We start from the raw sequence: 15,947 nt of genomic DNA, 5'->3' as shown, positions 1-15,947 counted from the left end.
ATATTTTGTTTGCATTTTACTTAAAAAAACTTTTTTAAGAAATTTGACAGATACAGTGGAAGAATTAGGATGCTTTTTATTTATTTATTTATTTATTTATTTATTTATTTATTTATTTATTTATTTTTGGCTGCGTTGGGTCTTTGCTGCGCACGGGCTTTCTCTAGTTGTGGCAAGCAGGGGCTACTCTTTGTTACCGTGCACGAGCTTCTCATTGCGGTGGCTTCTCTTGTTGTGAAGCATGGGCTCTAGGCACGCAGGCTTCAGTAGTTGTGGCACAAAGGCTCAGTAGTTGTGGCACACGGGCTCAGTTGCTCCACAGCATGTGGGGTCTTCCCGGACCAGAGATCGAACCCTTGTCTCCTGCACTGGCAGGCAGATTCTTAACCACTGCACTATCAGGGAAGTCCCTTACTTTAAAATTTAGAATAAAGTGCAAATCCATTCTTTTAGCTTTCAATGCTCTAGGTTATATGGCCACTGCTTGTTTTTCTGACCTTATCTCCTACCTCTTTGCCCACTCTGACCTTCACCCTTTTGAGGGTGTGCACCTAGAGGTCTTTGCATTTGCTGTTTGCTGTACCTGGAATTCTCTACCTCCAGCTCTTTCCCTGGCTGGTTTCTTTGGTCATTTTGGATTTCCCTCAGTTGCCACTTCTGTAGAGAGCCCTTCTCTGATCACCCAACCTAAAGAAGCTAAACAACTTCTTTTTCATAGCATTTATCACTCTCTGAAATTATGTTGTTCATTTATTTTTGTTTGTATTCTCCCTGCACTGTCTTACCACACCCTGGAACCCCGGCTTTCCCCACATTGTGAGCAACAGAACTGTTATATTCATCACTGTATTCCCATATCCCTAGTGCTGAGAATAGCACCTGGCCTGTACTAGGCATTCGGTAACTATAAAATGAGTGAATGAATCAATCAGCAAACCAGAACTAGAGACTACACTCTCTATTTATGTTTATGTTATATATATTAAAAGGTATTTATAATAAAATAAATGTTTTCAATATGATGTGATTGAGAAGACTTGGAGTTGAATACTAATTATTTCTTTGAACTCTATTAGGTGAATTTCATTGTGAGTGACTCTGGAGCACATGTTTTAAATTCTTGGACTCAAGAAGACCAAAATTTGCAGGAGGTATGCTTAGATTTTGAGCTGTGGCCATTTTTGAAAATTATCTGGACCTGGTAATACTTCCTTAAAATATAATTAATTTTTTAAATAGGTATAGTATTTGCACATAGTTTTAAAACACCAACTAATATTAAAAGAAAAACAGCTGTCTGTCTTCCAGTCTCTCCCCACTTTCTAGAAGCAAGCTTTCAACTCTTTAGCTCATCTAGTATTTACTTCATATTTCTAAATAACATGTTTTTACTGCTGTTTACAGAGTTCTCAATTTAAACCTCATTTATCATTATTGTCCATGAGGATTTACCTTTTATACTTCCTCTCACCCATGCCACTCTCGCTGCCTTCTTCCCTTCCCTGATTTTCTCAATATTATATCAGAAGTTTTGGTTAGTTCAAAATTTCATGTTTACATTGTAGTGTCTACATAAAGTGTTATCCACTGCTAAGCCAAGTAGTTTATGCGATTATTTCCTTTGTTTTGTGTTTTATTAAGGTTTTATTGCGATGTAGTTGACATACAGCACTGTATAAGTTTAAGTTCTACAGCACAATGATTTGACTTCTGTGTTATTTCCTTTGTTGTACAACTTTTTGGTGTTCCTGGAATTTATCATTTCCTTTTTTTCCCCTTTAATATGCTTAGTTTTCTGAGAATCTATTGCTGCTTTTCCTCATGTCTCTGTATAACTTCTCAATATACTTATCATGAATGTATTAGAATTTTAGTAGTTTGATTTTTTTTTTTCCCCTTGGAAAACTTCTTGGAACGCAGTCTTGGGTTGCACTTTGAACGGGTTGCTTTCTAGGCCTGGTGCAATGCTGTCATCCTCCTTGCTTTTTGTGTGTGTGTGTGTGTGTGTGTGTGTGTGTGTGTGTGTGTGTGTGTGTGTGTGTGTGTGTGTAATCTCTTGTTTTGGTAAAATATAACCTCCAGAATTCTTGTAATTTACCTTACAGTTTATTGATACTTGAGGTATAAAAATTTCAGATTGGAAATAATTTTCTCCTCAAAATCCTGAGCGCCTTACCCCACTGTTTTATAACTCCCAGTGTTATTGTGAAGTCCAGTATCATTTTTCTTCATAATTTCTCTCTGAAATCTTTTAGAATCTTTTCTTTCCCCCTTTATGTTCTGAAATTTCTCAATGATTGGCCTTGATGTTGGTCTTTTCTCATTCATTGTGCTAGGCTTTATATTCTTCAGGAAATTTTCCCGTGTTGTTTCTTTGATAATGTTCTTGTCTTTGTGTTCTGTGTTTTTCTGGAATTCCTATGAATGGGATGTTGGACCTCCTGGATTAAATTCCTTATTCTTTTTCTCACTGATCCTCCCATTGTTGTTCTTTCTGGGCCTTTTACCTATTTCCTTTTAATCCTTATATGGAACTTTTTATTTGATCTTATTTTTAATTTCCAAGAACTTTTACTTACGCTCTAATTTTGTCCATTTTTGTCATATCCTTTTCTTGTTTTATGGGTGTAATTTTTTAATCCAAAGGTATTCGTTTATTTGAAGTTTTCTTTTGATCTCCTTGTGTTTTCAGTGTTCTTTTCATGTTGAGGCTTTTCTTAAATGCCTACTGATATTTAGCTATGCAACCTTATTTAAAAGCAGGGCACTAAACAGCAGGTTAGAAGATCTGCATGTCGTGGAGTAGGTATTGCTGACTGGCCGTCATCGTGATTTATTTAATCTAGTTGTTTTCCCTGGGAGGCCTCCAGATGTCAGGATAGACAGATTGTCTCTCTGAGACTTCTCAGGGTCTCCAGAGAAGATCTTCCACTCTTCCACCTGTATGCTATAAACTTGGTTGTCAGCCTTCTGGGAGCCAGGGGAGAGGGTAGGTTCTACCATCCAGTAGATGAACTTTCACTCGGTCTTTCTGTTTTTGGTCTAGTGCTGTGCTGTCCAATATAGTAGCTACTAGCCATATGTAGCTACTATTGGCTATCAAATAGCTACTATTTAAATTTAAATTAACTAAAATTAAATGCAATAAAAAAATCCAGCTTCTCTGTAGCACTAGCCATGTTTCAAACGCTCAGTAGGCCACACGTGGATAGTGGCTACTGTACAGCACAGTTATAGAACTTTTCCATCATCAGAGAAAGTTCTTCTGGGCAGCACTGGTCTAGTGTCTTCCCCTGACACTCTGCTGTGCTTTGTGGTATCCATGCTTGGGACCTCTCTGGTTCATTTCCTCCAAGGACTGTGATTCTGTATCTGAGGGGTCAGGAAGAGGGAGTCACTTGCATGGGTAGGGTGTGAGTAAGATCGGGAGTCAGGTTGTTCCTTATACTGGCTTCAAGTCATTCAGTTTTCAGTATCTTGCCTCATCCTTGATTTATGTGGTACTCGATGCCTCCAGTTCCTGAACTTCTCCTGGATTCTGAAAGGCATATCATCTTGCCTTTTTCCCCTGTAGGCGCTTAGATTTCAGTTTATTCAGTCTTGCTAAGTCCATTACCATTCCTCCATCCATTTTCATACATTCTTGCTGACATCTCTTGATTGTTCTCTTGTCTCCTCCTCCATTCTCTTCATCTTTGTGGGTTTATGGGGTTATTTTTCCCCCCTTTGGTGTTTCCTTTTTTTGTTTGTTTGTTTGTTTTTTGTTTTTCTTGCTGTAAGCAGGCCTCTCACCGCTGCAGCCTCTCCCGTTGCAGAGCACAGGCTCTGGACGCGCAGGCCCAGCAGCCATGGCCCACGGGCCCAGCCTCTCTGCAGCATGCGGGATCCTCCCGGGCCGGGCACGAACCCACGTCCCCTGCATCTGCAGGCGGACTCAACCACTGCGCCACCAAGGAAGCCCCTGGTGTTTCCTTTTATTAAATTAAATTCATTTACTACAGTTTTAGTGGAGTTTTAGGGAGCAGAAATAAACCCATGCTCAATTCATCAAGTTTATGCTTTTTAAACATGTGTCTAAAGCTATTGAATTCGTGGTAGATTACGTTCTTTTGTGTCGTTTAGGTGGATAGAAGGCTTCCGTCTATTAGGTCCTTCACTGATGAATATGAACATGAGAGACAGGCATTAGTGAAATATTTGAATACATTATTTGAACTATTTCATGTTAAATTTTTTCTTTTAATGGATGCCCTTTAGTGGAAATAATCCCATCCAAATGTGTTTTAATGAAAATGTGTTTCTTACGATGTTTGGTCTTAAAATGTTGTGATTAATATTGTAACATGTAAACATATATAACCTTTTTTTCTTTTGAGGTAACTCACTGAAGGGGGGCTTTTATTGGCTTGGCTTTGCATTTATATCACTCCAGAATGTTCTTTATTCTTTCATTGCTTGAAAAAATATTAAGGATTCCATACATTCCCCCTGTACTATCTTTTTGAAATAGCATGTATTCTGCTTTGTTCTTTCAAGAGGTACTGTGAAAGAAGCCTGAAGCTTCTCTAGTTGTGTATAAATAAAAATAAGTACAAATTTGAATAGATTTTCATTACTGCACCTCTGCAGTGCAGTAAGAGGTATGCATTTAATAATGGGAGCTATACTGATGATACGAGAATTACTGCTTCCTTCTGCTTTCTGAAGGTGAAGGCATATTATATCACACGCATTGCTTTTAGATTATGAACAGAAGGGGAAACTCCAGGTGTGAAGGCAACTATATAGCAAATCCCTAATGTTTAAGATGATATAAAATAATTGACATTTTGTATAAATTATGTATAATCTTGTCTGTGTAAACACATTTAATGTTTAGCTTTGGTTATCTGTGTCACACCTTTCTCTGGTTATTGTGACTGATGATGAGAAGCAATTGAAGTAGATTGATTGAAGAATGTTTGGGCTGGAAGGATTGTAGACATCTTTTGCTTTGACTCCTTCTTTGTGCAGGTGAAGGAACTGAAGCCCACAGGTGCCAGAGGTAGTTTGACTTGCATACCTGGGTCCAGGGCTCTTTCTGTTACAGCACGTGACTCTATCCTCTACAATGTAGATCTTATTACAAAAAATTTATCAGATTTCAGGAGTTTTGGTCTTGTTCTTGTTGGCTAAATTAAATAAAGTTTGAAAGTATCATACTAATGTGGCACAGGTTCTATTATTAGTTTCACTTTCAGATTAGGAAGAAAGCTAGGAGAGTTAAACCAGGGTCACACAATATTAAAAGTCAGAGCCAGAATTTCAGTCCATAGTTATCTGACTCCAGAAGTTAAGCTTTCTGCTGCTTTCCCAGGACCACAACACCCCTGTCCTAAAAAGCAGCTTTTTATTTTTTCTCCTGAGTACCAGGGACTTTTTATAGTCCTATATATACAGTATTTTTTCTTTCATTTTTGATCACTTTTTATGAATAGGTAATACCTATGTAGTTTAAAAATAAATTTTACATATATACTTGCATGTATACATATATGTGTGCGTGTGTGTGTGTGTGTGTAAGTAAAAGCTAAGCCTTGAAAAATTTCCCACTCATCCCCTGTTCCAGTTAGTGCTGTGCTAGAGCCTGGTTATACCAACTTGGGAGAGCTGAGTGTGTGCATCTCCTATCAACTTTACATTCAGTGAAAGCTTGAAAGTAGCGATCATGGGAGTACTTAACCATAGATATTGGCAAACACTACAAATTAGGGTTTTTTTTCCCTTTGGAGAGCTGGTTTACCAGCACATCACTATTTATCCCCACCACTGTTAGTTTTTAATGGTCCTTCCAGCATATCTTTATGCATATATAAAGCAAAGTCCCCACACTTTGTTCTTTTTAAAGAGTGTTTTAGCTATTCCGTATCCCTTGTAATTCCATATGAATTTTAGAATCAGCTTATCAATTTCTATCAATACAAAGAAGTCAGCTGGGATTCTGACAGGGATTATGTTTAATCTTAGTTCAGTTTGGGTTATGTTGTCATCTTAACAATAATAAGTATTCCAGTCCATGAACATAGGATGTTTTCTATTCATTTAGATCTTTAATTTCTTTCAACAATATTTCATAGTTCTCAGAGTATAAAATCTGCATTTCCTTTGTTAAATTTATTCCTAAGCATTTTATTCTTTTTGGTGCTATTATAAATGGAATTGTTTTCTTAATTTCATTTTTGGATTGTTCTTTGCAAGTGTACAGCAATACAATTGGTTTTTGTCTGTTGATCATGTATCCTGCAACCTTGCTGAACTTGCTTATTATTTCTAAAAAATTTCTAATGGATTCATGGATTCCTTAGGATTTTCTACATACAGGATCATGTCATCTGCAACATAGAGATAGTTTTACTTCTTCCTTTCCAATCTGAATTCCTTTTATTTCTTTTTCTTTCCTAATGCTTGGGCTAGAAGCTCTAGTATAGTATTGAATTGAAGTGGTGAGAGTGGATATCCTTCTGTTTCTGATCTTAGAGGGAACACATCTAGTTTTCACTATTAAGCATGATATTATGTATAGGTTTTTCATAGATGCCTTTTATCAGCTTGAGGAAGTTCCCTTCTGTTTCTAGTTTGTTGAGTGTTTTTTATCATGAAACGGTTTTAGATTTTTGTCAAATGCTTTTTCTGTATTTATGGGGATGATCATATGACTTTTAAAAATTCCATTGATATCGTTTGCATTAATTAATTTTTAGACGTTAAATCAACTTTGTGTTCCTGGGATAAGTCCAACTTGGTCATGGTGTTTAATTCTTTTTATATGTTGCTGGATTCAGTTTGCTAGTACTTTGTTGAGGATATTTGTATCCATATTTATAAGATAAATTGGTCTGTAGTTTCATTTTCTTGTGATGCCTTTGTCTGACTTGTGCTTATTCTTGTCAACATGATTGTTTTCCCTTAGCTGATGGCAGCATTAGCTGCTGTTGGGCCTCCTAATCCACGGGCAGATCCAGAATGCTGCAGTATTCTGCATGGTCTTGTTGCAGCAGTGGAAACCCTCTGTAAAATTACCGAATACCAACATGAGGCTCGTACTCTACTAATGGAGAATGCAGAACGTGTTGGAAATAGAGGACGAATAATTTGCATTACTAATGCAAAAAGGTGAGACATTAATCACAGTAATTCTTTCACTGAGGAAATTTTAATATCCTATTGTAGTTTTTATTAAAAAAAAAAAAAAGCAGGGGCAACATGTCAGCATTTAAGGATATCACATGTGGCCTTTCTAATATCGAAACTGCGTTTATCCAGTTCTAAAATATCCAATTCATCTCATTGAAAGCTGTTTAGATTGTTATCACGTAGGTCGATTTGACTTTTTTTCCTCACTAGTTTTTCATTCAATTGGTTGTTTGGTATTGTGAATGAGCACACTACAGACAGTCCTTACTGAAGTAATTTCAAGTGCCTATAACAAGATACTACAGCTGAATAGTGTGTTTAATTCTTTCTCTTACTATTTATTTACTTAAGTTGGTTTTATCTTTTTTATGCCATAGTGATAGTCATGTGCGAATGCTTGAGGACTGTGTCCAGGAAACAATTCATGAACATAACAAGCTTGCTGCAAATTCAGATCAGTGAGTATAATCCATAAATGGAATAAATATTCCATGTTATAGTCATATTTATTTCATTATAATTATTCCAATAATTTTACTGGTAATTGGTACCATTCCCTTGAATTCTCTGCTGGCTCTACAAATTAGTCAAAAACGTATGTTCGATCAGAAACTTCTTGTCCCATTTTCCCTTTAAGTTTAAAATTTTACTTTTTGCTCACCAGAAAGGTGAGCAGAAGGATAAAATAATACATGAATTTATAATGCATATTTTTTTGATGGCTTGTTTTCATACTCTGTATTACAAATCTATAAAATGAGCAAATCATTGGTGGCATTATTCAGTATGTACCAAATCAAAACATAACTAATTATATTGTCTGAATTTTTAAAAAAGAAAAAAGCCACTAAAGATATGTTTGGGACAATTGCTGTGAGGAGTCTATATTAGATCGAGCTACTATTAATTTTCTAGGTGGAGTACTGTTATTATTGTCAACGAGTAGGATTATTCTCACTAGGAGAAGGAAGCATGCTGAGGTATTGAGGAAAGAAATATTTCCTCTGCAACTTACTCCCAAATGACTTAGTAAAAAAATAAAAGAATGTACATCTATTTAGGCATTTATAGTGAAAACAAGTGTAGCTAACAGCTAATTAGCTAATCTATGTTAAGGATATATGGGTGTTCATTGAATAGTACTTTTCTTTCAATTTTTCTGTAGGTTTGGAAATTTTAAAATAAAAAGTTGGCTCACAGATATAGAGAACAAACTAGTAGTTACCAGTGGAGAGAGGGAAGGGGAGAGGGGCAAGATAGGGGTAGGAGTTAAAACTACTATGTATAAAATAAATAAGCTATAAGGATATATTGTACAACATGGGGAATATAGCCAGTATTTTATAGTAACTATAAATGGAGTATAACCTTTAAAAATTGTGAATCACTCTCGTATATCTGAAACTTTTATAATTGTACATCAGCTGTACCTCAATTTAAAAAAAGAAGTAAAATGGAGGGGGCAAAAATAAATAAAATAAAAAGTTGGGGGTAACTTTTTAGTATTACAAATTCTGTATTCTTGGAAATAACTGATTATAGGTAATATAATTTGTTCTTGAAAAACACTAGTAAAAGGGGAATTAATACACAATATATTCATTTTCTCTGTGGCAGCTATCTATTGAAAATTATACCGGAGTATAAGAATTTTCCCTTTATTTTATCCTTCGAATACACAAAATGATCATTTTTGCATTTGAATTAAACTCATAAATTATTCATTAAATGTTCATACAAGTACAGCAGTTATGCAGTCTTTCTGAATATTTAGCTTTTATGTTAATGGTAGTATCTGATTATAGAGACACACTGTTTTCGTATATAAACCTTTTTATAGTTTACCTGCCTGAATTCTTTACGTAGTATGTAGTCTTATATTCTAAGTGAAAAGTTTGTCTTTAAGTCTCATGCAGATTCAGAAGTGTGAGCTAGTCTTGATCCATACCTACCCAGTTGGTGAAGACAGCCTTGTATCTGATCGTCCTAAAAAAGAGGTAAGTGCAGAAGTAATGGAAGAAGAGATCATTGTTAATTATTAATAATAAATGCTGAGAAGGTTTAGCATAAGAATGATCAGGTTGCCAACATTTTCTGATACAAAAATATTTAGAGTTTTGAAAGCAACCTGTATGGCAAAGTACCTAGATTAGTTCTTTAATTGTAGATTTTGAAAGTATTTTGTTATGTTTGCCTGTTGATGTTTATTTTAAATAACTGTGTTCTCAAACCATACACAGTTTGTATTGTTCCTCAAATTTCAGTTACTGTAATGGATTTCAATTGCTTTAATGACTTCTTACTCTGTAGAACTGTTTTTCTCCTCATTAGGAAAACAATACACTCTTTAATCAAAATAACACTCCTATAACAAAGAAATTAACTTTACCTATCCAGAGGGGTAAAAGACTAATTTCCAACCTTGGTTTTACTTTTCAAATAAATTTGAACAATTTTAAAGGAAGAGATGAGTCTGTTGATTGTTAAATGGATTCACATCACATAATATTCTCCATTGGTGGTCTGTGTTTAGAAATACAGATATGTGTGTTTGTATAACTATATTAAATGTGTATGTTCTTATTTTTGTTTTTTAGTTAGCATTACTTAATATAAACATGAAGTATTAACTTAGATAATGATTTTTTTATAGCTGATTTTGTTTTAGGTCATTATCTCTATCATTGTGTTTTATGTGGTTTCCAGTGTAAGCCCATTTTTTGTTAACTTTTTTCTGACTCTTGGTAACATGACATTATGTTGGCTTTACTTTGAGATAAGTAAGTAATTTACTTACAATAAATACTATTACCCTGGAATGGGTAAAATTTTGTTACCTTGTTATAAGTAACTTTTGGCTGCCTTATACATTTCTTGGTGACAAAATATGATGATTGTAGTGATTTTCATTCTTTGTAATAAGTAGTAGTATCTGCAGAGGTTTGTCCTCTCCACAAAATTAATTATTTTTTCTACAGTATTTCTGTGGGGCACTTCAAATCAATTTTGCATATAGATAAATAGAAGTAAAAATGATAAATTAAAATATATATTTAAATCAAAGACTATTCTACGCTAAGTTTCATGAGGACAGGGATTTTGCCTGTTCACTGCTATATCCTCCAGTAGCTCACACAGTTTCTGGCAATTTATACAGTTCTCTTTAATACCTATCTGTTGAATGAATGAATGTATAAAAATATATTACTAAAATAATGATTATGGTTAATTTATGGACCTTTTCCCCCCTAAATTCTCACAAGTAAAAGTACTTAATTTTCATGGGTTGAAGTAAAATATTTAGCACTAAGTTAAAATGTATTAAAGTTTTGTGGGGGTTTTTTTTTCATACCTTTCTATAGTTGTCCCCTGTTTTAACCAGTGAAGTTCATAGTGTTCGTGCAGGACGGCATCTTGCTACCAAATTAAATATTTTAGTACAGCAGCATTTCGACTTGGCTTCAACTACTATTACAAATATTCCAATGAAGGTAGGCAGTTCTTTTTGTTGCTATTTTGAAAGCTCTGCTTTGCTTTTTAAATATTTGATATGTATTATTTATTTTAATGAACCTTAACTTTTTCTTCCCATATCATATTTTCTGTTTTGCTAGCACACATTCAGTGTCTTTGACCAGGTTAGTAAATAATGAAAAGCAACAAGAAAGGATCACAGAACAAAGTGCTGTATTTTTTTTCCTAATAAGAACATTCTCTATCAGTTTTTTGTTTTTAATTTTGTTCTCATTACTTTCATCAAAATATAATTTCTCTCTGAAATGATTACTTTTTCTGTGATTCTTTTCCTGACAGTTGTTATTAGATTTTACTCACTTTGTGTGTTCTAGTAGATCTTTTCTTTCTTATATTTTTGTTCTTGCCTACCCAGTATAAAGGTGTTTGTAACTAATAGGTCTAACTAGGGAAAAATAGTTTATAGTTTTAAACAAGTTTATGATTCTAGCTGAAAAACATATGAGTCTTATGATTTTACTAATGAATTTTCTTAGGAATCTGTTACTGTCTTGTCATTTTCATTATGTTATTTAGTTGCCTAAGACCAGCACAATGCCTGGGCCATAGAAAGCTTCAAATGAATTTTTACTGAGGGGAGTTACATTTAATTGTATTGATTATATTTACAAATATAAAGTAGCCAGTATATCTAAAAATTTAAATTAGCTTTCTCATAAGCCCAGTTTCATTTTTTTTGCCACCACATGATGAAAACTAAATTGCATGAGAAATGTAATCTTTTCATTATTAATTTCCTCCTTATACCACTGGCTGGCTCTTTAATAGAAATTATAGCCTTAACCAATAGAACAGTTTAGGTGAGGCAGCAGTGAACAACTAAACTAGCATGATAGATGTATTTTAATATAATTTCATGAGTTATAAGAAAAATACTCTGAGGGTGACAGATACCTTGCTTTTTAAATTTGACCATAGTTGTGTGCTACTGGTGTGACTCCTCAGTCTTTGTCTTTTTCTTGTAAATAGATAATGTTGAAGTTTCTATTTACTGTTTAGTGAGGACAAGTTACTAAACTTGTTTATTAGTCTGTATTTGCTATTTTATATAATTGGTGCTTGCTAATGTACTATAGGTATTTAAAGATGCTATTTCCTCCTTCAATCAACTATTTTACATTGAGTAAACTATTTCAATTACATCGTATTTGTGTATAAAAAGTATTGGCAGGACAATGCATTCAGAGTAAAAACATTTCTAAAATTTCTAGATGAACCATCTATGTTAATTCTGACATAACATAAGAAAAATCACTACTTTATTACTGATATGTAGCCAGTAGTTTTTTAATGTCGTTTACATTGCTGTGGAAAATTATTGCATCTTTAAATAGATTAATTACTGAGCAAACTGTCCCCTTATTATAGCTAATTATTGTTGGGTATATTTGATCTCACTTTAAGCAAAACGAATAATTACTTCATTGTTTTAAAAACAAAACCAAGTTATTTTAAATTTTGCTTTAAGGAAGAACAACACGCTAACACATCTGCCAATTACGATGTGGAGCTACTTCATCACAAAGATGCACATGTAGATTTTCTGAAAAGTGGTAAGTAAGAGACGTTGGAAAATACTATTTTGTAAGATCTAACATATGAAAGCATATTAACAGCTTTGGGAAGTTCTTGAGTAAATAAACCTGATTGACTTTAGTTCATCCCGTTCCAAACTTACCTGTCAATATCACCCATTAATGGCCATGGAACTAGTGTTCTATTGAATTTACTTTGGGAAAGACTAGGCTAATGGAACAAATACAGACATACCTCATTTTATCATGCTTTGCTTTATTGTGCTTCACGGATGTTGCATTTTTTTACAAATTGAATGTTTGTGGCAACCTGGGTTGAGCAAATCTTTGGCGAAATTTTTTCAGTAGCATTTGCTCACTTCATGTCTCTGTGTCACATTTTGGTAATTCTCACAGTATGTCAGACTTTTTCGTCATTATTTTTGTTATGGTGATCTGTGATCAATGATCTTTGATGTTGCTCTTGTAAATTGTTTTGGGGTGCCACAAACTGTACCCATATAAGACAGAGAACTTATTCCATAAATGTTGTGTGTGTTCTCACTGCTCCACTGACTGCCTATTCCCCATCTCTTTCCCTCTTCTTGGGCCTCCCTATTCCCTGAGACACAACAATATTGAAATTAGTCCAGTTAATAACTCTACAGTGGCCTCTAAGAAAGGAAGAGTTGCACATCTCTCACTGTATTTTTTTTCATGGAAAGGCATTTTATTTTAAATATAGCAGTGTGTACGTGTCAATCCCAAACTCCCAATCTATCCCTCCCCCTCTCCCTTCCCCCCTGATAACCATAAGTTCATTCTCTAAGTCTGTGAGTCTGTTTCTGTTTTGTAAATAAGTTCATTCGTATCATTTTTTTAGATTCCACATATAAGTGATATCATATGATATTCATTTTTCTCTGTCTCACTTCACTTAGTATGATAATCTCCAGGTCCATCCATGTTGCTGCAAATGGCATTATTTCATTCTTTTTAATGGCTGAGTAATATTCCATGGTATATATGTACCACATCTTCTTTATCCATTCTTCTGTCACTGGACATTTAGGTTGCTTCCATGTCCTGGCTATTATAAATAGAGCTGCAGTGAACATTTTGGTACATGACTCCTTTGGAATTACGGTTTTCTCAGGGTATATGCCCAGTATGGTGGGCATTGCTGGGTCGTATGGTAGTTCTATTTTTAGTTTTTTAAGGAACCTCCATACTGTTCTCCATAGTGGCTGTATCAATTTACATTCCCACCAACAGTGCAAGAGGGTTCCCTTTTCTCCACACCCTCTCCAGCATTTATTGTTTGCAGATTTTTTGATGATGGCCATTCTGACCAGTGTGAGGTGATATCTCATTGCAGTTTTGATTTGCATTTCTCTAGTAATTAGTGATGTTGAGTATCTTTTCATATGCCTGTTGGCCAGCTGAAGCTATGTCTTCTTTGGAGAAATGTCTCTAGGTCTTATGCCCATTTTTTGATTGGGTTTTTTTTTTTTGATATTGAGCTGCATGAGCTGTTTGTAAATTTTGGAAACTAATCCCTTGTTGGGTCGCACTATTTGCAAATATTTTCTCCCATTCTGTTGGTTGTCCTTTCGTTTTGTTTATGGTTTCCTTTGCTGTGAAATGTCTCTCACTTTAAATCAAAAGTTAGAAATGATTAAGCTTAGTGAGGATGGCATGTCGAAAAGCCAGGATAGACTGAAAGCGAGGCCTCTTGCACCAAACAGTTAGCCAAGTTGTGAATGCAAAGGAAAAATTCTTGAAGGAAATTAAAAGTGCTACGTCAGTGAACACACAAATGATAAGAAAGTGAAACAGCCTTATTGCCGATATGGAGGAAGTTATAGTGGTCTGGGTAGAAGATCAAACCAGCCACAACATTCTCTCAAGCCAAAGCCTCATCCACAGCAAGGCCCTAACTCTCTTCAATTCTGTGAAGGCTGAAAGAGGTGAGGAAGGTACAGAATAAAAGTTTGAAGCCAGCAGAGGATGGTTCATGATGTTTAAGGAAAGAAACTGTCTCCATAGCATACAAGTGCAAGGTGAGGCAGCAAGTGCTGATATAGAAGCTGCAGCAAGTTATCCAGAAGATCTAGGTCAGATAATTCATGAAGGTGGCTGCACTAAACAGATTTTCAGTGTGGATGAAACAGCCTTCTATTGGAAGAAGATGTCATCTAGGACTTTGATGGCTAGAGAGGAGAAGTCAGTGCCTGACTTCAAAGCTTCAAAGGACAGGGTGACACTCTTACTAGGGGCTAATGCAGCTGGTAACTTTAAGTTGAAGCCAAAGCTTATTTACCCTTCTGACAATCCTAGGACCCTTAAGAATTACACTAAATCTAGTCCACCTGTGCTCTATCAGTACAACAACAAAGCCTGGATAACAGCACATCTGTTGACAACATGGTTTACTGATTATTTTAAGCCTACGATTTAGCCTACTGCTCAGAAAAAAAGGTTTCTTTCAAAATATTACTGCTCATTGACAGTACACCTGGTCACTCAAGAGCTCTGATGGAGACATACAATGAGATTAATGTTGTTTTCTTGCCTGCTAACACAACATCCTTTCCACAGCACATGGATCAAGGAGTAATTTTGACTTTCAGGTCTTACTATTTAAGAAATAGATTTCATAAAGCTACAACTGCCATAGGTAGTGATTCCTCTGATGGATCTTGGCAAAGAAAGTTGAAAACCTTCTGGAAAGGATTTACCATTCTGGATGCTGTTAAGAACATTTGTTTTTTATGGGAAGAGGTCAAAATATCAACGTTAACATGAGTTTGGAAGAAGTTGATTCCAACCCTCTTGGATGACCTTGAGGGGTTTAAGACTTCAGTGTTCATTATTATTTTAACATCTGTTTACTCTGAACTCCATTAAGGCAAAAAGTGCTCACTGTTACATCTTCTTATATATTTACCTTATAGATTCCTCATTTTATATTTCTTTTAATAAATTTATTGGGATTCAGTACAATGAGTTGTACATTTTAGATTCCTGAAGCTTTCTACATAACCATGTTATTTTATCATTTAATGGTGTCAGAGGGTAGCAGTTGTAGATTCTTAAAATTTTTAAAAATTTGCTGTTGATTTTTAGTGTAGTGACTGAAATGATTAAATTAATTAATGAGAAATTTGGAGGAAAACAAAGTACTTATTTTAATAATAACTCATATCCAAATTCGATTTGGTATTTTTCTAGGAGACTTGCTAAAAAAAGATGTGCTCCCAGAGGTATTTTCTCTTATAGACCTTAAACTCTTGGAAATCTTTTTTTTTTTTTTTTTTTTTGCGGTACGCGGGCCCCTCGCTGTTGTGGTCTCTCCCTTTGCGGAGCACAGGCTCCAGACGCGCAGGCTCAGCGGCCATGGCTCACGGGCCCAGCCTCTCCGCGGCACGTGGGATCTTCCCAGACCGGGGCACGAATCCGTGTCCCCTGCATCGGCAGGCGGACTCTCAACCACTGCGCCACCAGGGAAGCCCAAACTCTTGGAAAGCTTGTCAAACATTTGAAATTTGTGATTATTTAGTAATGTTATTATTTCTCTTATTTTTTTTTCTAACTTATTTTTAAAGGTGATAACCACTTAAGTGGAAGCAGTAGAGAAGGCTCATTTAAAGAAACAATAACATTAAAGTGGTGCACACCAAGGACAAATAACATTGGTAGGTATTTAAAAATAATTGAAAGAGA

The 15,947-nt window shown here is 35.1% G+C and overlaps 1 protein-coding gene across 2 annotated transcripts in view; it reads left to right on the top strand.

Moving 5' to 3' along the window:
- Positions 1-15,947, top strand: part of INTS13 (integrator complex subunit 13) — a gene marked incomplete at its 3' end in the record, with an annotated part of 33,732 nt that overhangs the window by 3,086 nt on the left and 14,699 nt on the right. For both annotated transcript variants that reach the window (XM_081249552.1, XM_081249551.1), the window contains exons 3-9: positions 1,077-1,151; positions 6,950-7,152; positions 7,551-7,631; positions 9,080-9,170; positions 10,536-10,664; positions 12,176-12,260; positions 15,830-15,919. In XM_081249552.1, coding sequence (XP_081105678.1) covers positions 1,077-1,151; positions 6,950-7,152; positions 7,551-7,631; positions 9,080-9,170; positions 10,536-10,664; positions 12,176-12,260; positions 15,830-15,919 — 754 coding nt within the window. The remainder of the gene's footprint in view (positions 1-1,076; positions 1,152-6,949; positions 7,153-7,550; positions 7,632-9,079; positions 9,171-10,535; positions 10,665-12,175; positions 12,261-15,829; positions 15,920-15,947) is intronic.

Source organism: Mesoplodon bidens (genome assembly GCF_964165515.1).
Source record: "Mesoplodon bidens genome assembly, chromosome: 11".
Taxonomy (NCBI): Eukaryota; Metazoa; Chordata; class Mammalia; order Artiodactyla; family Ziphiidae; genus Mesoplodon; species Mesoplodon bidens.
The sequence above is the reverse complement of the archived record's forward strand: the minus strand, read 5'-3'. Positions and strand labels throughout refer to the sequence as shown.